This window comes from Priapulus caudatus, unplaced genomic scaffold, assembly GCF_000485595.1.
Source record: "Priapulus caudatus unplaced genomic scaffold, Priapulus_caudatus-5.0.1 Scaffold148, whole genome shotgun sequence".
NCBI lineage: Eukaryota > Metazoa > Priapulida > Priapulimorpha > Priapulimorphida > Priapulidae > Priapulus > Priapulus caudatus.
Window position 1 is genome coordinate 358,452 of NW_014577209.1, and position 24,943 is coordinate 383,394.

A 24,943-nucleotide genomic window follows, 5' to 3' on the forward strand; every position below is an offset into this window, starting at 1 on the left:
GAGAGAGAGAGAGAGAGAGAGAGAGAGAGAGAGAGAGAGAGAGAGAGAGAGAGAGAGAGAGAGAGTATAGTAAAGGAGGGGGGTTGCAGGGAGGAAATGATTGCGGTCTGAGTTCGTCGAAATAAAAAAGCCGGGACACCTAATTGAATGCTCGTGATACCGACGTTCCCAATACGCCACACCACTTATGCTAATGTCTATACACACAGGTAAGAGATCTGCGGAACACGGGAGGAGACATTGCTGAAGCCGCAGAGGCGTCCAAACGCACCAAGCTACTCATCATCATCAGCATTGTCGTCGGTATTCTCGTGTGGTTCATACTCGTACTGTCCGTTATCTTCAGTTAAGCTTTATAACACCCCCGTCAGACCGGGGTGGCGTCCTTACTGCGCTGCTACGGCGACAGAAAATGGGCCCAGAGCGCGTCAAGGTCGCCATAAGCGTGGTATAAGCGTGGTGGAAACGCCAGACATCGTGCTGTGGTCGCCATCGTCGCCAATCATCGCCGAGTCACGGCGTTTGTTTTTAGCATGTTCAACACAAACGCCAAGGTTTGGCGATCTGACCTGGAACGCTGTGAGAACGCGGTGGAGTCGCGAAGGTCGTGAGACAAGCGTCGTAACATCTCCATGAACGTAGTACACGCGCAGTACACGCGTGGCAAAGACGCTGCGAAAATGGTAACATTTGCAACGGCGACTTCATGGATCTGTCTCATCCGATCTCTTTCATGCCGATCTGTCTCGGCCACGGCCACGGCCTCGGCCTCTGGTAGCATGTTTCTTTGGCATCGTGTTTCTAGCAAACGCACAACTATACAGTTGAAATTTCCGAAAATCTGACCAGCTTATATAGTCGCCGTGAGAACGTGGTAGAAACGCCGTGAGGTCGCCGTGCAGTCGCGATACACGTAGAAGACGCGTGGTAATTAAGAACCCCATGAGCGTGGTGAGAGCGCCGCGGGAACGCCGGTGATCGCCGTTGCCAACCCCATAGATCTCAATTGAAACGCCATAAGCGCGGAGAGGTCGTGGCGGGCGCGCCGTGAGAACGCGGTATGATCGCACAGGTCGCGATAAGAGCGCGGTTTTTTTAAAGTTTGTAATTTGTTGGGACTTTTTCTCGCGTTGTGTTCACGTTTGTCGGCGACCTTGTATATTTTCTGGTCGCCTTACGGTCGCGGATGGTCACCGTCCAGTCTGACGGGGGTATAATTATCACCTGCTCATCGTATCAAACTACAGACTAAAAATAGAATATTTAATAAATGTTAAAATAATTACTGAATTAATATTTATAAAATTATTATTCATATAACTATCAAATCAATAATAATATAAATATGAAATCGAATATTAATGTTGAATATTCTATCATTAGTTTGTCTTACAACATTGTTGTTACTAGTTGTGTGTGTATGTTCTAATATCTATATATTGTGTTTTCTCGTGAGGGTTGTGTTGAGTTTGATAGCTGCATAAAGTGTGACATTTAGAGGGAGCTTCGTTACTTTATGCGAACGAGATATAATTATAGCATAAGCAGTGAATGAAAAAAAACTTGTTATTCACTCCTGATTCAATGTAAATAATATATAATACGTGCGCATATAATTTCAGTATTATGCGCTTACCAAAAACAAATTTGCAACTAGTATACGCAAACTGCACCGTTCACGCTTGCTTGACATAGCCTAATACACAGAGTGTAAGTAGTACGCAAGTAATAATGTGTTCAATTAAATGAATTCACTTTCATTAAAGTTTAAATATTAGCATCTTAAATCGCATTTTAACCAGCGATTTAATGGTAAATATTTACTGTAAAATAATAAAGTTAAAATAATACTGGACGCCCATCGTTCGAAGACATTTTCACAACTGGCCGCGCGTTCAACAATAGGGAAAAGTAAACAAGCCAGGGGCCGTTAACATAACAATTATTAGTCCCAAGTTATAATATAATTTAAGTTACAGGTTTTCGTCTTAAACCGTTGTCAGGAAAACGAGAAATGTTGCGTTACAATTTGTTATACGATCGTTTACACGTTTTGTTCTAAAGCTGCGATCCTTCCGACAGCGTCTACCCTGATAGCAGCATATATCTCTTTATCGCGTTTTACTTCACGATAGAAGCTCAGTGCCAGCGCTGAGCAACTGGCTAACACGTGCACTACAGCAAATGCGAGCAAAAATCAGCGACGCATAAATCTGTGCTGCACAGATTTCGCTCAGAAACGGATGATTGGCAAAGTGAGAAGTAAAATGAACCCAGCGCAGTGGCAGTTGCTGATTATTTTAAGTGGTTTTGAGATGTGTTTTACCAATACGAGCGCTGAGAGGAAATGAACTTATGTGAGTTTTGACAGTGATATTTTACACTTGTGTGCACAAGTATTTAATATTACGTTGCCAGTTAAAACGTATATGCGCTGTATAAAGATGTAAGATACAGCTATTCTGCCTTTCAAGGACGGGCTCGTTACAAGCTAACAGGTGGCTACTTGAGTTAGATAAGATCAGAAAATCACACAAGAATATATATGATGATAAAAAAGCAGGAATTCCTTCTGTTGTGTTTATAGAATTGGATTTCGTAGAGAGTATAGTATTATTTTTGCTTTTGTATGTTGGAATTTTATTTTGATTCACTCCTCTCACAGCTTCATAATCTAATAAGTGTTTTAAACGGTGAAACAAAGCTAGATTTATTGTGGCAAATGGAAAAGGGCCATACGCTGAAATCTCTGTGTTCGATATGCCTGATGTTGCATCGCGTCACAAGATATTTGTTGTTGTTTTTCGATAACGTGGAGGGATCTGTGAGGAAATATCGCGTTTATTCGAAATTCTTACACACTTTAGCATGTTGAACGATAAATTGTGCTTATTATTATGAGAAAAATCAATATTCTACCGACAACTGCCAATATTCCTGGCGCTTCGCCGCCTCAGATTACCAGTGCTAATATTACATTTAATAAAATGATTATTGACTACAGCTACTTTATTCTATTACTATACAATGCATTGCTTAGTATTCATTCTCTTCATTATTTATCGTCGGCGTTCCAATTCCACTGATTTTCGTGTCAGTGGAATAAGAACCGAACTTGAGTAAAGTCAGAACTATTTAGAGAATTCATTTTCAGCTAGGGTTAGCTTGGAAATCCTAGAAGAAAGTCATTCTTTCACATTACCCGCGTTCGTTGTGTCAATCACTCAGCAAGCTTTGCATATAAATACCGCATAACCCGAAAGAATTTATGCAGTCATCTCATGAGAATTACTGGCAATGTAAGCGATTCCTCTTAAGTTTATATTCGCTTCAACGATGCGGTTAGTCATGCGCATGTTAATAAGGTTCATTCACATAATACCGAGATGTGTATGTAGTCATGCATGAGCCAAAGAAGCATGACGCTGTCTATAATTCACACCGCGAGCTTACGCACAGTATATTATGACAGACCGCGCATTTGCTGCTGTGATGAACGTAATATGACAATGTGTACATGCTGCCAGGATGCACCTAGTGTGCCTGGATAGTATCAGGAGCTAATAATATATTATATACATTACATTATATTACATATATTATAGATACATATTACATACATACGTTATATTATTACATACAAGTCATATATTATACATTACATTATATACATTATAATAATACACGTGTATTTTTCGCTCTTGATAGTATGACAAGTTACACACATTTTCTCAGGATGCACTTATAGTTACCAATGACAACCGACACACGTTCGCCTATCCCTCCGAACTATTCCCTGCACATCTCCCTTCGCATCCTCTCTCGACATCCCCTATACCGTACATACATCCGCATCCGTCCCTGTCTCATCCATGTAATCCGGTTCCGCATTCCCACCACATCTTCCTTTATGCAGATGACCTCTGCATTGCTTCACAAAAACAGTCCTTTGGCGAAGCCGAACGGTCCATCACCGATGCTCTCGCAGGCCTAACCACCTACTACACAGCAAACCATCTACGAGCCAATCCCGGGAAAACACAAATAAGTGCCTTCCATCTAAACCGCCAACTGAAAGTCAAATGGCTGAAACATACCTATACCCAGTCTACCTTGTGTTACTTTAGACCGCTCTCTAACTTACAAGAATCACATCATCAAGACAAAGGCCAAAGGGTGCCAGAAACAGTATTCTAAAGAAGTTGGCCAATACTAAATGGGAACAGACGCCCGGACAATCAGAACCACTGCTATCGCCCTGTGCTACTCTGGCGCTGAGTATGCGTGCCCTGTATGGAGTAGGTCGCCCCATGCTGCAAAAATTGACCCAGTTCTGAACATTGCCTGCAGAGCCATTTCTGGATGCTTGAGACCAACCAACGTAGATGACCTCTACCTGCTCTGTGGCATCGCTCCCCCACACGTTAGACGAATGGCTTCATCCCAAGTAGAGAAACTTAACCAAGAAAATGACCCTCGCCACCCCCTCTCCAGCATGAAACAGTAAAGAAGAGACTAAAGTCCAGCCACAGTTCATCCACGTGTTCAACCCCTGGATGGCAACCTCCAAAACTACAGGATCGCCCAATGTCAAAGCATCTTCAGGCAAGCCAACATAAGCTTTCACTCAGACCACAGAATCCCTCCCGCCAGAGCCAACGAGATATGGCCGACGTGGTTGTGCCTAAATCGCCTCAGACAGTTTTGGTCGATGTAGGGCACTCATGCAGAAATGGGATACACTGAAGATCCAATCGAATGCGACTGCGGGGAGGACCAGACTATGGGACATCTCCTGAAATGCCCCTTATTGCCAGAGCCATGTAGCCCTGGAGACCTTGAGGCTTTCAACCACCGTGCCAAGTCCTGTGTGCTGCAGTGCTGGCGAGTGTAGTGTAGTGACCGAGAGAAGAAGAAGACCACATCTCCCAACCCCAGCTGCATATCATCTGCACCCCCAACACAGCATCACTTCCGTATAGACCAATTCCATAATACATCTCCCTTTCGACTCCGCCTCGTCCCTCATCCGCAGCTCTCTTCACCTCCTAGTCCACTCCGCACTCCCGTTGTATCTCTCCGCATCCCCCATTGCGATCCCTCTGTATCTCCTCTGCGTATTTCATAGAAGTCTGAACACACACACACACACACACACACACACACACACACACACACACACCCACCACACCAACACACCACACACACACACACACACACACACACACACACACCACACACACACACAAACACACACACACACACACAACACACACACACACATGCACACACACACACACACACACACACACACACACACACACACACACACACACACACACACATGCGCGCACACACACACACACACACACACACACACACATACTACACACACACACACACACACACAACACACACCACACACACACACACAACACACAACATATATAATATATAATATAATATATATAATATTACGAGTGTCACATGAGGTACGTATATATATACTACAAGAACATCATGCATGCGCTACTTAAAATGATGCATATTACAGTATTCGCTGTTAGTACAATGTATTACAATGTACAATACAATTATACAATATTACAATAAACACTAAGAACAGTAATTTCCACAGCACATAAGTCCCCTACCCACCCCTCCCCCGGTGAGGAATCGCCGTTCTCGGGAAGAAAATGGCTATTTTACGACCATGATATGCCGGAAATGCCGGAAAACTCGTCGATTTTCGGAAAATAAATGTGCAACGGCTAACGCTGACTGGCTGCATTCCGAAATTGTTTAATAGCGTAGCAATATAGCATATTGAAAAGCTTCACGGCAACTGTATACGCTTTGATATTGCGTAAGATATATAGCCACTAAAAAAACTCCACTTCGCGGCAACTGTATACGCTTTAGATATTGCGTAAGATATATAGCCACTAAAAAAACTCCACTTCGCGGCATCTGTCACGTATATATGATTAACTACGACTATAGAGTAACGCCAATTGTGTTCTCAGTACAAACTGAGTTTAATACGACGGGTGGCCCCATATTTGATTTGATAAATACTATTTTGTTATAAAATTGGCCGTGACGTATAGGTATGCGCTGACGTCACCAAAGATGGAACGTGTTTCGTGACGCACCAAGCAGATGTCGATTGCGGGAAATTCAATTTGTCTACCTTTGATAGGAGAGCACGCGGTTAGCGGGCACTAGCTGCAGAGAAGCTTTACTTCACTCACGAGTAGCACTTTTAAACTTTTTAAGGTGTTCTTAGGTCTGGGAAAAACATGAATCGTCCCGGGAGATCATGGTCTTGCCTAGACCATAAATAAACATCACGTGACAGGGACACCCTAGCGGACGACACGTGAATCGCGTCACGCGTGAATGAGCGACCGTAAAGCAATATTAATAGCATTCAGACGATATAAAACGATACGTACATGATTGATGTCGTATGGCGATATCGATAATCAAGCGATAATAAATAAACTTAGATGACTGCGCGTATAATTGCCGCGTGTGAAATATCGTGACCGTGTAACTCGGTTTACGGCTCGTGTTTTTCGGGCAGGCGGTCAGACATCGTTGGATACCTTGCCTTAATATAGATTAATGGCACACCTTCGCCCATCTAGGCGTGATGCCGGGGAAATCAACACGGCCTTAATGCATCAGGCGGCGTATACGGGCACTCAGGTGACGTGTGTTCGTGAGTATTGATATTTAATAAAGAAAATGCCGTGTGTATGTATAAGGCTCGATACTGCGGCTCAGGAAGCCTGTATCGCGTAGTCAGCACGCGTGCGCTGCATAGCGCAGGAAAAGTCGTTAGGCCAGGAACCTGCAACCCGTTACGTTCTCAAAGACATCAGCACTGCTTCCTGTGCGGCATACAGAAAGCACGAGAACTAGAGAGATAGATGTATAGAAGAAGAGAGGTAGACAGAGAGAGAGAGAGTGTGAGAGAGAGAGAGAGAGAGAGAGAGAGAGAGAGAGAGAGATAGAGAGAGGGAGCGAAACTGGGAGGTAGACCGTACACGTACATTATCAATCTTCTATATTTGATATTATTATGTATTATATATAATTATCATATATAATTATACAATATAATATAAATATAACCATTATATATAATCATACAATATAATATAGATATATATATCCATGCTATCCCATCTATCGCATTCCATACCATGCCATTATTCATCCATTCTCTAATCTATCCATGCATGCTATCTATCTATCGCATCCACTGCCTCACTCATACCATCCCTTCATCGCATCCTCCATCCATCCACTCATCCACCCCCCATCCATCCATTCCATCATCATCCTGCCATACCATCCATCCAATCCATCCATCCCATCATCATGCCATCCATTCCTCCATCCATCCATATCATCATCTCATCGCATCGCATCGCATCCATTCCATCATCCATCCATCATCCATCCATGCCATCCATCCGATCCATGCGCATCCATCCATCCATCATGCATACCATGCCATCCATCCATCCATCCATCGCATCCATTCCATCAGCAGCCATCCATCATCCATACCATCATCCATCCATCCATCCATTCCATCCATCCATCCATTCCATCCATCCATTCCATCCAATGTCATCCATCATTCCATCCACCATCCATGACCATCCATCCATCCATCCATCCATCCATCCATATCATTCCATCCTGCCATCTCATCCTATGCACCATCCGATCCAATCCATTCCTCCATTCATCCATCCATCCATCCATCCTGCCATCCATCATCCATCCATCCATTCCATCCATCCACCATCCATCCATCCATCCATCCATCCATCCATGTCCATCCAGTCCATCATCCATCCATCCATCCATCCATCCATCCATACACATCAATTCATCCATCCCATCCATGCACCATCCATACCATCCATCCATCCATGACCATCCATCCATCCATGCCATCATCCATTCATCCACCATCCATCCATCCCATCCATGCCATCCATCTCATCCATGCCTACCATGCCATCTCATCAGTCCATCATCCATCCATGCATCCATCCATCCATCCATACCATCCTCTAATCTATGCTATCTATCTATCTAATTCTATCTATCTATCTATTCCCATCTATTCTATCTATCTATCTATCTATCTATCTATCACTATCTAATCTATCTATTTATCATATATCTATCTTATATATCATCTATCTATCATCTATCGTATTCTAATCTATCTATCTATCCATCCTATCTATCTATCTATCTATCCATCCATCCATCTATCTAATCTATCTATCTATCCATCCATCCATTCCCATTCTATCTATCTATGCTATCATCGCCATACCACCATACTATCTAATCTATCTTATCTAGTCCATCCATCCATCCATGCCCATTCTATCTATCTACATCTATCTATCTAATCTATCTATGCTATCTATCTACTATCTATCATCTATTATCTATCCATCTCTCTCCATCTATTCTATCTGATGCTATCTATCCATCTATTCTATCTATCTATCTTCTATCATCTATCCTATCTATCCTTATTCTATCTTCTATCTATCAGTCAACGCTAGCTTCCCAACCCGTTACCTCAAGAAACCGTTAAACCGTATCGCGATAATGTCTTCTGATAATCATACGATGTATTATTTGATATTAATTGGTATTAAATCGCGTTAGAAACATCATCACTATTCGTTGGATTTCAGGGAATGATAAAACGATATCATATGCCGAATATCTTACTGCTAAAACATTGTCATCGTCTATCAACGCGTATAAACACACACATACAGCAATATACACACACAGCACACACCAACGACACACACACACACACACACACACACACACAAAACATGCACACACACATCAAGCACACACACCAACACGACAGCACACAAAAAAAACATCACACACAAACACACACCACACACACACACACACACACACACACACACACACAATACATAACGCACATCTCTATCTATCTATCGGTCGTCGGTCGGTCGTCGGTCCGGTCGGTCGGTCGGTCGTCGGTCCGTTCGGTCGGTCGTCGGGTCGGTCGGTCGGTTCGGTCGGTCGTCGTCGTCGGTCGGTCGCGTCGTCGGTCGGTCGGTCGGTCGGTCGGTCGGTCGGGTCGTCGTCGGGATCCGGTCGTCGGTCGTCGTCGTCGCGTGTCGGTTCGGTCGGTCGGTCGTCGGTGCGGTCGTCGTGCGTCGCGTCGTGCGTCGTCCGGTCGGTCGGTCGGATGCGTCTCGGTCGGTCGTCGTGTCGGTCGATCGTCGGTCGTCCGGTCGGTCGTCGTCTGCGCGTCGAGTCGCGTCGGTCGGTCGGTCGGTCGTCGTCGGTCGGGTCGCGTCGTCGGTCGGTCGTCGGTCGCGTCGTCGGTCGATCGTCGTCGCGCCGCCGTCGGTCGGTCGTCGTCGGTCGTGTACGTCGCGGTTCGTCGTCGGTGCGTCGGCGTCGGTCGGTCGGCGTTCCGTCGCGTCGGTCGGTCGTGCGGTCGTCGGTCGCTCGTCGGCCGGTTGGTCCGGTCGTGGTCGGTCGTGTCGTCGGTCAGGTCGTTGCTCGTCGTGGTCGTCGTTGGTACGTCGACCGCATTCCATCCATGCATCGATGGCAACTAGATAATGTCTCTGAATTCTATCCTATATCTGTAAGCGTTATAAATCTCCTGCCCTAACGCTCTTGTAGTGTTTATCACTAGAGAGATCGCATTTTACTATCTATATCCGAAATAGTGGACAACGAAAGAAATCAATTAGCGCTGACGGACGGGCCTATTTCGCGTGGATGCCTAGGCGGTCTCAAAACTGACCGGCTCTCAGCCCGTTTTCGCTGAGCAGGAAAGGCCGCACGGCACGCAGATGGATAGATTCCTTCGAGGATGCTTAACACAACGGACGCGTCGTCTGGCGTCGGTCGAATGCCGTCCGACCCTATTAATCTGTTTTCTGGAATTTCATTTCTGCGACTTCGCGACAGTTTAGCGGTAGCGCTTGCAGGAGTATGACGTATTGACGGCTCCCCGGGGGAGGGGGCGGGTACAACAACGCGGGCTACGTCCGCACATCACAGCGTAGGACGTGAGTTAGCCGTCGAGATGCGATGACAATGTTTTCATTCGCGTGTGCTAGCATCGACACGGTTACGCTCAGGCAAACAGCCACGCTTCCCGTCACTACCAGACGCCGACGCCACCCCGCAGCAGCGTGGCGATCTCCCACCAGGATGATGTGAAGGCGAAGATGGCAATAACTGTGATGTATGTGTAGCATAAACTGTGATAGCGAGGGAGCCGAAACACAAGCTGTAACGCCTTAACATGTAAGTTTATATTGAATTCGATCGATATAATATCATATTTAATGTTATAGCGCGGGCACCGCCGCCAACACATAACCAATGTCAATCTACACGGCTCAGGCTGTGTTGCAGTTGTAGGGTAAGAGCCATACTACGTATTTACACGTGTAATATATTATATATATTAATATAGATTATTTATTTTTATTTGGCTTTTATATTTCTATTTATATTTATTATGTCGTGTGTGGTGCGTGTGGTTGTGTGTTTGTGCATGTTTGGCGCCTGGAGGGGTGAAAGATAGAGAAAAAGAGAAGAGCGCGAAAAGAGAGAGAGAGAAGAGAGTAGAGAGAGAGAGAGAGAGAGAGAGAGAGAGGGCAGAGAAAGAGGGAGAGAGAGGGAGAGAGAAAGATATACATACAAACATACACGTATTTTTTATGTGTGTGTGTGGTGTATGTGTGTTTGTATGTTTGTGCGTGTTTGCATGTGGAGAAGTGAGAGGTAGAGAAAGAGAGAGAGAGAGAGAGAGAGAGAGAGAGAGAGAGAGAGAGAGCGCGCGAGAGAGAGAGAGAGAGAAAGGAAGCTAAGAAGGCGGTGAGATGACGTCACGCATGCTGGCAGCTACTGCGCACTGACCGTCGCTCGTGCGTTGTTCACAGTTGTTCACAGGGATGCACTAGAGGCTACGCTGCGTCACTAGCTGTTCACCGCACCGCACCGCTGTCGTTAACCTGCTCATCGTATCGCCTTGATGAATCGACAACGTAGAGTGGCCGCCGCCTGATGTCGTGATTTCAGTGGTGACGACAGCGCGAGCGAACGCGCGCATACATATGCAGCCGAGCAGCAATTACATACGCCCATGCAAGGTCCTCCCGCTGGACGCAGACGAAAGGCCGCAGTACGGCGCTAAATGGAGACAGAGCGGGAGCGTGGCGCGAGCGGGAACTGTTCGCATTTGCGTTAGGTAGCGTTATAGGATCGATACGCTGCGTAGCTAATCCTGCTCACGGCCTCGAGGCGAGAGTGCGAAGCCACAGTGTGCGAAGTCTCGCAGCCCACCACCCGCACGCCCGCAGACGCCCACCTGCATCGGAACCTCGTTAGAGCGAGCGAGTAATGTACGTGGATCGCCGACGATGCCATTGATGGTGTAACGGTGCTGACATCATCCGAGCGACAGCGGCACCCATGTAGCGCAGGAGCCCTGCATGGGAAGCATCCCCGCATCATCCCCGCAACGGGAGAACGCCTTGCGCATCCCTGCAGCATCCCTGCAGAGGTAGCATCACTGCAGCAGCTTTGTTGACTCAGTATTCCTACCGAGGTAGTATACCTGCAAAGATAGCATCGTTGCAGCATCCCTGCAGCATCTTTGAAGACTCGGCATTCCTGTTTTGCAGTGATTATTCTGCTGCGACAGGTAGCATACCTGTAAAGGTAGCATCGCTACAGCATCTTTGCGGAGCTAGCATCGCTGCAGCATGCTGTTCCTTCGTCTTAACAACACGCAGCAGCAGCATAGGCCCGGCAAGTCGGCGTCCTCTTCACATCACCACCGCACCCGCGATCACTCACCTCGTGGCAGCGGCAGCAGCAGCAGCGGCGGTGGGCAGCGCTCAGCTAGGCCGATCTCCGACCACCGTCGGTTACGCGACGATAACGATGACGACACAACGCGGCAGGCGCAGAACGCGTCGCCGCAGCACGTCCTCGTGGCGCTGCCCGCGAGCGATATGGAAGTCGCTGCCGACGCACAGGTGAGCTTGTTTCTCTATAGGTATCATCATTATCACCGTCGCCCTCATTATCATCATCACTATCATTATCATCATCGTCATCGTCATCGTCATCGTTACCATCATTGTAATCGTCATCGTCATTATCATCGTCATCGACATCGTCATCGTCATCGTCATCGACATCGTCATCGTCATCGTCATCGTCATCGTCATCATCATCGATATCAGCATCATCATCATCATCATTGTCGTCGTCGTCGCCGTCGTCGTTGTCGTCGTCATCATCATTATCACCATTGTCGTCGTCGTCGTCGTCGTCGGCATCACCATTGTCGTCGTCAGGCCGTTTATGATCATTACCATGATCGTCATCGTCCTCACCGCATGTCCTGCGACCCGCATCGCAACTGCCTGCTTCATACACATATACACACCACGTTGATCAATATAGCGATTACCTCATCGCGGCTAAGCGTTTTCCACCTCCCCTCGCTGACACAGCGCCGACACGACGGCAGCCAGAGCGTACGTGTCACCCCGTGAAATGCGACTGTAGTCTGCAATCACATGCGTCACGCTTTGCATGCGGCGATTTTCTAATCGAGACGGTCGTAACGCCGAGCCAGAATGTCAACAAGCGAGACAGGATGCAGCAATTCAATTATCATCAGCACATTTCGCACGCAGGGGAAAAACACCGCGCGGCTATTTATTCAGTTGAACATGTTTCACGATTGTTTTTATAGCGAAGCACTGTCACAGCATCAAAGCGAGAGCGCAAATAGCGAGTAATCCGTTCCGTCGAAAATCTTGTTAATTAGTTAATTTTCACATAACGTAATCACTACCCGTTTATGATGCAGGGTCAACGCGCATAAAAACCAATGATGCGTGTCTGATTTTTGCTGTATAAACAGCTAGAATTCATGTAATTATTGTCTTTAATAAAATCGTGTTTTCCGCGCAGGAATCGGTTGTTATAACAACAGATGGCGGTGCAACAGACGCGCCTCCTGCCAAGAAGCCGGCGAACTACCAGATTCTATCCGTTCTGAGTTGCATTTTCTGTTTCTGCCCGACTGGATTGATAGCCATCTGGTGCTCCATGGAGGTAAAGTAAATGCTATATTATTATGCTTGATATTACTATTTATACACTGTCACGTTCGCGTGCGCCATGCTGTATTGGCATTAATGCTATCATGCAGCGTGGATAAATGCTCGCAGTCTCGTCGCGTAGTAACCCGGCCAGGCATAGGTAAATATACAGTCGCACGGTAAATACGGTGATATAAATTTGGCCCAGCTGCTGTTATGGCCCCTGTCGATGTAAATGTCATCATGCCATTTACGAATTGCGAGCTATTCGCGGTGCGCAACGTCACGCGAAATCTCGCTACACACATATACACAACTGCGCGCTAGCTACCGGCAATCTATACTGCCCTCCATCACTGTCTTCTACACTATATCGCAATCGTACAAATAAAGAACACCCTAGTCAGCAGCAGGCCTGTACCCAGGATTGGCCTAAGGGGGGTTCCAAATCAGAGGTGTGTGGGTGACTGCGAACGCCGAAGGCGCGAAGCGATGTTAGGAGGGTCCGGGGGCATGACCCCCCGAGAATCTTTTGAAAATTTGCTTTAAAATAGTGCATTCTGGTGCATTTCAACAGTTTTCTTTTGGATAAAATCTACCTAGCCCAACTATAAAATGATTTATATACCGAGCCCAACTATAAAATGATTTATATACCGAGACCAACTATAAAATGATTTATATACCGAGACCAACTATAAAATGATTTATATACCGAGACCAACTATCATTAATGATTTAAGAAATTCTTTTCATTAATATCTTTACCATATATATATTTTTTGATGGTTGGGGGTTCCGGAACCCCTAGAACTCCCCCCCTTGGGTGCGGGACTGAGCAGTGAGCAATAGGTAGGTACATATATCGGACAAATTTCTTTCAATTTGCATACGGCGGCCGGCCTGTACTAGGATTGCACGGAAACATGCGTTAAACCGCACGCATAATCCACTGCATAAAATCTGCAGTCGTCAGCACAGGACAATTTTCCAGCAATAATGTCCCTTACTCCGATAAAATAAAGCAAAATTACACAAGGTATTCCAACGCTGGTATCATATGGCACTGCTGTATTTAAGCCACCAACTTATCGTAAGTGGAAATCCGGTAATGGCGCCCAGTGAACAAGACATAAGTGTTATACATCGGCTCCCATATATTTTGAGAAAGTTAAAGGAAAAGTATCCAGAAAATCGACATATTATGCGTGGAGCTAAGCAGAAAGTCTCGAAAAACTTCAAGCACAATTACGTGACGAGGCAAAACAAGGAACGAAAGGAGACAGTGGATATTTCTATGAACACTGAACCCGGCACTTCAGTTAGCATGGCTACTGCAATGGCGCACAACGATGAAGCCGGTGCCGAGGTCACGAACGCGGAGCTGCGAAAACTCATCGTCGGCCTAAAGGCAAGTCTGAATAACAAATTAGAAGCGGTGTTTTCCGACGTCACAGAGAAGATCACCACATTAACCGAAAAAAATGGAAAACCTAGAGATAGAGGTCGACTCGGTTAAAAAAAACCAGAGCGGAGATCGAGCACAGCTACAAAATTTAACACAAGCACTGAAGCAGTCGTTCCTCCATACGCAAGTCCACGGCAGAAAGTACAACCTCCTTATCTATGGAGTCGAGGGATACGAAAATGAACCAGCACGCACTATAGAAAGAATACACAAATTTGCAGTGGATGACCTAAAACTGGAAGAATAATACGCGATGAATTTATCAATCCGCAACGCGCATCGCGTAAAGAAACGGGACAACGGACCCACACCGATAATCGTCGTTTTCGGATACTGGACCGAAAGCGAAACCTTTCTACGCGCGTGGAGAAACCTAGCCGGAACCGACAAGAGCATGAGAACAGATTTGCCGCCCGAGTTGAAACGAAAACGTGGGATGCTGGCGCGTAAAGATTTCGAGCTTCGAAGTGAACAACATATTCAAGCCAGGGTCGTAGAACGCGGCATCGATATCTGCCTCGAAACAAGAAAAAACAGTACGGAGCCTTGGAAGAAGCTATCGAGAGACTGAAGAATTTTGGGCGAATATGTGCAAATACAATAGGCATGTATCCGTATCGTTAAAATCAGCGGTTTAATTAGCCCAAAACTACGAACATATCGAGTGCTTTTAGGGAGGCTCGACGATCGAACACGGCGCCAGCCAATCAGAACCGCCGTCACAAATTTATTTCGGGGACGCCAGATGATAACGGCTAACGTATGGAAGATAACAGTAAGGGCGTAGATAAATGCAATTATGACCATTTAGTTTAATACAGATAATAATTTCAGATCAAATTTCGTACCATTAATATACTGATGGGAGCCGATGTGATATTCTCGATTTTCACCCATATGGCGTTCTCACCAGGAAGTGTTTACGTGTATATGTGGTCAGGTATGTGTGTCTGGCTTCTATACAGTAGTAATCTTCTACGAGAATCCAACAATTTATGAGTTGGCACTCATACCTGTGTGTTTGTACGTCCTGTCTACCGTTTGGGTTTTATGTATGTATGTCCTAAACTTTATTTCCAGAACTGTACAAACGTACTTTTGTCTAAACAACAACAAATATTATACGTCACGTTATACCCAGTGCCCAGCAATGCTATCCCTAGTTCAACAGCATTATTACAGATTACCTTAATAAACAGAGCAGTAATAAAATGGCTCAGTTAAACATACAATCTCTAAATACTAGAGGCCTGACAAATCCAATTAAACGTAGGGACATTTTCAACCGATTTCGGGAACAAAATGTACACATATGCTGTCTACAAGATATTCATATTGACTCAAAATTTGTAAATCGGGTCAAGGCAGAATGGGGGTTAAGCGCAATTATATGTCCATTCACATCAAACGCGAGAGGCGTGGCAGTTCTATTTAATACTGGTTCTGAATACAAAATACACAGATGCGAAATGGACCCTTATGGAAATTTTATTATCTTAGATATTACCTTCTCAAACCAAGTGCAGTTTACATTGGTTAACCTGTATGGACAAAATGATGACAACTCTAAATTTTATACAAATATATTTAACATTATTGAAGATTTTGGTAACGTAAATTACATCCTATGCGGAGATTGGAACTTGGTTATAGATTCGGAAAAAGACCTTTTTAACTATAAAGCGGTTAATAACCCCAGAGCACGTAACCTTGTTTTGTCAGGTATGGCAGAGAAGGGTCTAGTAGACATATGGAGAGCAATCCATGAAAATTATCAACATTTTACACATAAAATTACAAACCCTATTGAAATGGCAGGCGTAGACTTCTTTCTGGCCACTGAGAATCTATTATTAATTTTTTCAAACGCGTATATTCTCCCAAAGTATAAATCGGACCATGCTCCCGTGAATTTTACTCTTAACACATCTTTTGAAGAACACGGATATATTGAACCAACCACTTTGGGGAAATTCCTCTGTAAAACTAGAACTTATCAAGGCATGGCAGAATAAAAATCTTATACATTTTGGGGATCTTGTGAAAGAAAATAGTAACATTAAAACACAACAGGAATTGAGAGCAGACTTCAAAATAACTATTACCTTTCTTGATTATCATAGATTAATAACGACAGTACCCAAGACATGGCTAGATAAAATTATGGCCTAAAAAATTCCACATTGTGTGTTTATACTCCCACAGTTGCAGGCTGTTCTAGCGGTTAAAAAGGGCTGTGGTGCCTACACAAATATTTATTCCCATAGTAAAATAGATATCATTCCATTCTCCCAAAATAAATGGAGTTGGGATCTTGCTTTGCGAGATGATTATATTATTAACTAGAAAAGAATATATAAGCTACTCTTTTTAGTTACACTTGACACACGTTTGAGATACTTCCAACACAAGATACTCCATCGTATCTTCCCAACAAATAAATATCTTGCCCTTGTTAATATCAAGGATTCTGATAAATGCTCCTTCTGTGGATCCTACATAGAATCAATGATCCACCTGTTTGTTGAATTTGAATATGTACTACAGTTATGGTTGGACTTGCGGCAGTAGTTGGGCTTATGCGGCTATGTACATATTAGTTGGTTTTCACCCATGGATATTATACTAGGAAAACCTGAGGAAGACATAACATTTAATTTTATAACATTAATCACCAAATATGTCATCTATAGATGTAAAGCAAGCGGTAGGAGCCCACACATTGCTGCAGTTAAGGCATACCTGAAATACGTACTGGAAGTTGAAAAATATATTGCTACGACAAACAACAAGATTGAACAATTTTATGGTAAATGGGCAACTCTATTACATAAATTATAACAATATAAGTCACATTTTAAGACATCTTAGGTGACGCACAACAAATATAAAAACCCATGTACAATTAGATGGATGCATGTGTGTGTGTGTGTGTGTGTGTGTGTGTGTGTGTGTGTGTGTGTGTGTGTTTGTGTGTGTGTGCGCGCGCGTGCGTGTGCGTGTGCGTGTGCGTGTGCGTGTGTGTGTGCATGTAAATATATAAGGTATACATATACATATATATATATATATATATAAATATATATAGATATACATATAGGATATACATGTTTATCATATAACATTACATGATGTTTAGTATAAATTGTACTGTTTCATGCTCACCCTACAGCTACTACTATGGCTTACTTCATTTATTACTTTTGTAACGAAGTAAATTAGTACCGTCAAATTATATGCACTACTTTTAAAAACTGTTTATGCCATTTACCTGTTTGTACCATCACTGAACCATTTACCGTCACAGTGTTGTAGAATATTCTTGTATAACGTATAATATAATGTAATGTACATACGTGTTTCTGGAAATAAAAGACATTATGAAAAAAAAAATTATCGTAAGTGGTTTTCAATAGGCTGGTTGTTCAGAATATAAGATTGTAAAAAAATAAAGGAGTTGTCGATGCAGTAAATTAATTCACGTGGCTCGATATTGCCAAGTATATCTTGTTTAATTACATCATCAATATTACATGATTATAATTAGCAAAATGATTGTAAACGCGCGATGGCATCTCGTGGGTATGCATGCACACTTAACAACATCCGCCAAATCATGCATATAGACGTGAGTCTGGGTATGTGTGAGTACGGGCATGTGTGAGGGCATGTATATATCGAGAGCGTATAAATTCTTCTTTATACGCTCTATTATGCATACGCAAGTACGTGCGCGTGTGTAGGTGTGCGTGCGTGTGCGCATGTGTGTACAAGTGTGTGTGTGTGTGTGTGTGTGTGTGTGTGTGTGTGTGTGTGTGTCTTTCCTTGCGTGCGTGTGTGTGTGCGCGCGCGTGCGTGAGTGAGTGAGGGCGTACGTGCGCGCGCCCGTGCGTGGATGTGCATTCGTGAGTGAGTGAGCGTGCGCGCGCGTGTGTTGCAACATACAGCTATAATATACAGTGCACCATTTACCCGCATCGTCCAGTTCCCACCGTAACGTCATTATTCTATACATTTCAGCTTCTCTCATATTTTTTTATTAATTGCCCTAATTAATCTCCGTTACTGCTCCAACTCCAGAATCGCGCATCTATGCAATAATTCTACACGCCACCCGATCCACTACTCTCACGCGATACGCGCGCCCGACTGTGTCACGTGATCGCTCCTTATATGTACATGTCTGGTTCGCGTCCGGCCGGGTTTCTAACCGAAGCGTTTTGCTCTCGCCGTGTGGCTAATATGTTGCTAAGCACCGCGGGAGGTGCGCACACGCCTCTATGCATTTATGAATTCGTTCGAGTATTTGACGCGTTTCGGCTCGCGTAATGAAATGCATATAGGGAGTTCTCTCATGAGGAAGGCTGTGCGTGAGCACAGACTCTGACTGTCGGATGGTGAATGCTGCCGACCGGGGATAAAGGAAGGAGTCGGCTCACGAACTCACCGTGTTGCGTGGTACTGCCACGGCAACACAAGTCCATTCCACCGCGAGACATCGGGGCTAGATAGTTGCGAAATAGTTAGTAAATATATCGCGAAAATATATAGCGGAAACTTGAGAAACGACGGCTGTGTGTTGCACGTACGCGCGAATAAATTCTCGCACATTTACGTTTACATAAGCTATTGCATTTATGAATTTCAAACTGTGAAGCGTGCGTGTAAACGTATGGCGCGTTATTAATGTACCGAGTGGCGAAATTAAACAAGTTGGGCTGTTATGCAAATAAATTCGCAATTAGGGCTACGCTGTTAGGAACAATTAGTGAGTGTTTATCCGGGCGTGCTGTCCCTTTTGAATAAGTGCGTGTGCGCGTGTACGTGTGCGCGTGTGCGTGTGTGCGTGTGCGTGTGCGCGTGTGCGTGAGTGCGCGATTGCGTGTGCGCGTACCCTTTCTGGACGTCTGCGTGTGCGTTTGCCCGTACGTGTGCCCGTGAGTGCGCGAGTGCGTGCGCGGGTGAATGCATGCATATCGTCATGTGTGTCGGAGTGTTCGTGCGCGTCTACGTGCACATACATGCGCCTGCATGCTCGCGTACACGTGCGCGTATGCGCCTGTCTGTAAAAGCGCGTGTGAGGCGCACGGGCGTTCATGACCCTGCTTCGCTAAAAACGACGACTCGCTGTCTAATTCAGATTAGAATATAACCATAGTAACGCGTATACGAGTGCAATATCGATCGGAGTAGAGATTCAGCATTCGTGTCAACGGCCGCCAAGTAGTAATAGCTACTGTCGCCTGATTAACCTGGCAAGACAGATGGCTATACAGCCGTGCGCATAAAGCTACTGTTGTTTTACAGGTTGATTACCGAGTGCGGAGAGGAGACATGGTGAAGGCGAGTAGAGCCTCACGCACGACAAAGACGCTGATTATACTGAGCGTTCTTCTAGGAGTGATTACAGCCATAGTGCTCGCAGTTCTCTACACGTCAGGGTGGGCGGTGACATAGTGTCTGACATCTATGACGGCGCAGCGAATCTTGCATCTACACCATCTGGTAGGAATATTAGGCTGCCTACATCTTCATTGTATAGTGGGGCTATCTGCCTCCTTCCTCACTACCTAGTGAGCGGTGGGGTTACATCTATGCGAGTCGGTACGCTCACTGCCTACATCCACAGCACCTAGTTGAGGTGCTGTTGTATTTCTGGTGAGCTGTGGCGCAGCTGTCTACATGCACACTACCCTGTTGGTGGTGATGTTTCATCTACCGCGCCTGGTGTGCTGTGACGTACATCCTCACCGTGCACCCTGTTGGTTGTGCTGTTTCATCTACCCCGCCTTGTGAGCTGCGACGCATAGCTCCCTCGCATCTACGCCACCTGGTGGGCGACGATTTTGCTGCCTTCCGATATGCACAATAGCTGGACGCTCCGCTTCCTGGCTGTGGTAGCGCTAACGACTGGCTAGGCGCGCATGTTGATTTTTCTTGTATATACAATTAGCGGTCGGATTATTGCGCCGTGCTGCCGAGATTACATGCCACGTGTAATTGCTTTCCCGCGGAGCACGCAATCACAGCCAGCAAGGTCTGATGGAGGCAGCCGCGATGGATACGAGTGAGTGAACCAACGCAGTGCGTATAGGGAATGTTGTTGACCATGATCGAACATATATTATGCTACGCGACTATGTGTATGATCTGTTTAGTGGCACGTCATTGATCGCACGTCACCACACGTCATTCACACGTCACGTGTGCGAATATGTTACGTCACGCCTACGCTGTATTATGTCACACAAGGTCACGCACTATTCATCTGGTGACACGTACGGTAGCTATCGTTACTTTGTATAATGTATTTATAGAACGTTGATAACATTTGTAAAGCTTGAGCTTATTGTAAATACGTTATGTTGTCGACGCGTCTTGCTTAGTTGTACTATATCAGGAGTAGATAATAGGGAATTAGGAATATTAGGAATCCCTATTATCTACTCCTGACTATATCTATATAGGAGGATTAAAAACTGAGTGAGAAGTTGTTGTGGGCATTGCGCAGGTGTAACATCTAGTCTTTATGGAACATTGCGACGCAATAAGACGATCTTCATTGTCTAGTGACATATTGTTCAGCCATTTCATTCAACTGTATTATGCTCAGGCTAGTGTTAATTGAAGTAAACTTAAATTGATATAACGCTAGCGTTAGTTATTATATAGGGTTGTTGCGCACGAGAGTGTACCAGTAGGAAATGGCCCGACGTTTCAAGTGTATGGCCAGAATATGTGTGGACAGAATATTATGAGGCAAAATATAAAAATATTTTTGATGCATCTGTGTCGTTTGTATGACGCAAATAATTTAATGGTCACGACGATGCATTTCTATGCGCTCCCGCCATCAGCCATTTATTTTTATGCGTCATCGTATTGCGGACCGCATTCCGAATACAACCGTATACGTCTTCCCTCCCCAAACCACGGACAATAACCTTATATTGCCACGCTCCATAGCCGAAGAACGTATACTGAATAAAGACTTTCTACTACGATTCTAAATGCGTCGAAACGTGATGGCTGATTACCGAATCGGTCTGCACGATGGTTATGCGATGTAATTCCGACAATTGTACAACCGTGTTTCCAGCCACGTGTTTTTCTGCGTGCATGTCACCGGCGCTAATTTAATTGTGCCTACGGTACGTGTGCCGCAATACATGTTTCTGACTAACCGTCCCCATGACGTATCGACATATCCCAAGGGCAGGAAGGCGATAATTCTGGCTCGATATGTAGCCGTGTGCATTATAACGATCCGAATCTTACTCGCATATAAGATTTATTAGAGTAGGTACGCTATGTGTAAGCGCATTCCCTCGTAATTCGAGTGGAAATAATGAGCATGTTACACGTCAGTTCAGACGTCGTTAAACGAATTTCCGATACATTCCATTGTGAGATAATAAAACCGCAAATACTAATGGTTTCCTGTAATCGTTGCCTATATTTCTACGTAGAAAGCTTTGCGCGAATGGAATGTGCTTAGCGCTGGTACATACGCAGCGCCATCTATAGCATTAACTCAAACTATCGATACACTTGTACGCGAACGCGACATTTAGATATTCAGATATTCAAATATTCAGATATTCACCGAATAAAAATACACACGAGGGTGCATTTAAAACAAAACGCACGATAAATTTGGCAGCAATCTGACATTGTATCTTGCGACAAGTATAGCCGGCAGCAATGTCGCATGTCGTACAGTTATCGACCGCTATAATGATGCCGATATAAACGTAATTTTCGCTACGCATTTATTATTCCGAAGCAGAGAGCGCACATCTGCGTACGGACAGTAAACACACACGCACGCGCACCCATGCACGCGCACATACATATGCGCACAAAGGCGTGTGCAATTACGCACGCGCGCACGCACAGATACACAATACCATAGTCTACGCGATTACATGCAGTAGGACAACGGCTATAAAGCACGCACAACACGCTAGGTTTTTAGCTCATCTGACATCCGTCCGTCCGTCCCTCCGTCCGTCCGTCAACAGTTGGGCACAAATCTAAACGGCTCGACGTACGGTCACGATATTCGGGACATGGTGGGGTAATCCGAAAACGAGTTGGGATGTCGAAGCTGGGGGTCAAAGGTCAAAGGTCAAGAGGTGTAAAAGAAGGGGGAACATTCCTCCCTTAACTTAAGGTATAGGGAGGAAATGCAGAATTGCGGCACAAATCTAAACGGCTCGACCTAGGCTTGTGATAGTCGGTGTATAGCATCACGGTAGGAAAAGCCATCACTGTGCCGAAATTGGAGGTCACAGGTCAAAGGTCAATGGGCACAGGGCAGATTTTAGACATTTTCTGAGGACATGGTCTGACGAAGCGATTGAAAAACTTTTTTGTTTCAGCGGTGACCTAGCATTTTTATGGCATTATTGAAAGGACCATGAAATCTACTTTCTGCTGACATGCGAAGAGTAAGTGTCAGATAACCTTTTGACCCTCAAGAGGAGGGTTAAACATGGATTTGTTGACTGTCTGTTAGAAAGAATTTGACTGCCGGGTTTGCTAGTAGAATCTATACATGACTGGATGTATGAGGCTACAATGTCACAGTGAAATTTCAAAAGCTAAATTTGGTTAAAGAAGGTTTATGCTGCTTAAATCGTATAATTTCTATGGCATTCTGTACTGTCAGTATGTTACATGTACCGTATGCCACTGCCAGTGGCTACTGCCAGTGCATGTGTTGGTGGTACTGTGTAGTTTTTGCCTGCGTTAATTGGTTACAGGTGGCAGCTCTCTATTGCAACCTGTAGGCTTGCGTAGGTAAATGGATGAGTGCTTACCTATTCTGTCTTGCAAATAGTTGTTGCTACTACGTACGATGGGAGCTTCCATCTTTAATCTGAAGACACTTAAACGTACGCGCCATCTCGTGGCAACTTTCATAACGATCCCAACGAACATTCCTTTGAGAAGGTTCCTGATACCATCCCTGTGCATTCCACTGTTTCGGCGTGTATGTGAACACATTTGAGACTAACAGGGTTTACTAGAATCCCACCACTCCACCACAGAGTCACCGCAGTAGACGTTAGATGAGCGCTGTCGCTCCGCGGCACTTGTGTTACAATGGTGTCCGCATAATAAACAAAGACCATGTGTTTCGCAGCGCGCCATATAACGGGATAGGTGTATATGAAATAAAGAGTTACGACGACCGCACATCAGAAGCACGCGGCTACTGGCTGGCATGTTCTTTAAAAGCACGTGAAAATGTTTAAATTTTATAGAGTTGCAATTGAAACGAGGCTCAATCAATGTACAATAAGGACACGGGTGACGTGGTTACGCATGATTTCCCCCGATTTCCTCAGGCGAGACAAAATCTATCGTTAATGGTCTTGAGCGCTCAGTACTTTAAAAGCACGATACGAATGGAAATCAATGCGCTGAAGATCATTCTCGTAGTAACACGAGAGTAAGTTGTCTTGCCCGGGGACGCATGAGTAACAGGGGTGACTTGGTAAGACTTGACGAGGATAAAGTTGCTCGCGGACACAAAAACTGTGAGCGGATCCCACCCGCACACCACGTAATTAAAATGTTCTGTCATTAATTATAATTATAATTAAGTACCATCAATTATACCTAGAGTGTACAACGGAAAAACGGAAAAATAGTGCTATTTCACGACAACATTATTCTACTTTGCCTGCGAGTCTAGAATAACTTTATGGTATTGCATTAAGCAGAATTCTTTGCTCTCTAAAACAAGACCAACCGCTTGTCAATACGATACTCCTAGCCTGAGCGCGGGGACATGTATGCAGTGACATGCTACGGACGATGTCAAGAGGAAGCCAATGATAAATGGTAAGCGATTACTTCCAATCGCACTACAAACAGCATTAATACGAAGACTACTCGTATAACCTTTTGATAGAACTAATCCTAATCCTTACACTATGAATCCCTATCAATTACCACGCATCGTCTGAAGTATGTATGAATCGATGAGTGCATGGGCGCCCGCTCACATACACTACACAGAGCTGGCAGGGCAAATCCTTTCAAACTACACTGTACTTTCAGTCCATCCAGCTATATATTACTTTCAGATTAATATGGTCTGGGAACATAAAGTGGAGTGAATCGAACTACACTATACGCAGCTACTCTGTAAAGCTTGCCGCGACGGGCGAGTACTATATAACTGCCATCAACAGATGACTTGAATCTCTTTCTCTCGCAGCGACGAACGAAAACAATTAGTAACACGTTGGCAGTAAACACTTTATAGAAGGGG

The 24,943-nt window shown here is 44.8% G+C and overlaps 2 protein-coding genes across 2 annotated transcripts in view; both read left to right on the forward strand.

Annotated features, from left to right (window-relative positions):
- Positions 1–661, forward strand: part of LOC106806216 — a 10,894-nt gene extending 10,233 nt beyond the window's left edge. The window contains exon 4 of the mRNA XM_014808090.1: positions 210–661. Coding sequence (XP_014663576.1) covers positions 210–350 — 141 coding nt within the window. The 3' untranslated portion in view covers positions 351–661. The remainder of the gene's footprint in view (positions 1–209) is intronic.
- An 11,170-nt stretch (positions 662–11,831) lies between these two features.
- LOC106806214 lies at positions 11,832–22,073 on the forward strand. Its single transcript, XM_014808088.1, has 3 exons — positions 11,832–12,107; positions 13,057–13,200; positions 19,963–22,073. Exons 1-3 carry the CDS (start codon positions 11,832–11,834, stop codon positions 20,110–20,112), a joined length of 570 nt encoding a protein of 189 aa, XP_014663574.1. The 3' UTR covers positions 20,113–22,073.
- Positions 22,074–24,943: the final 2,870 nt, after the last annotated feature.

What these genes read in the sequence shown, in the direction of transcription:
- LOC106806214 (XM_014808088.1), top strand. Translation starts at nt 11,832, where the DNA reads ATGCTGTTCCTTCGTCTTAACAACACGCAGCAGCAGCATAGGCCCGGC. An exon ending in AAGTCGCTGCCGACGCACAG is followed by an intron (nt 12,108 to 13,056) that starts GTGAGCTTGTTT and finishes TTTTCCGCGCAG; the next exon opens with GAATCGGTTGTTATAACAAC. An exon ending in CCATCTGGTGCTCCATGGAG is followed by an intron (nt 13,201 to 19,962) that starts GTAAAGTAAATG and finishes GTTGTTTTACAG; the next exon opens with GTTGATTACCGAGTGCGGAG.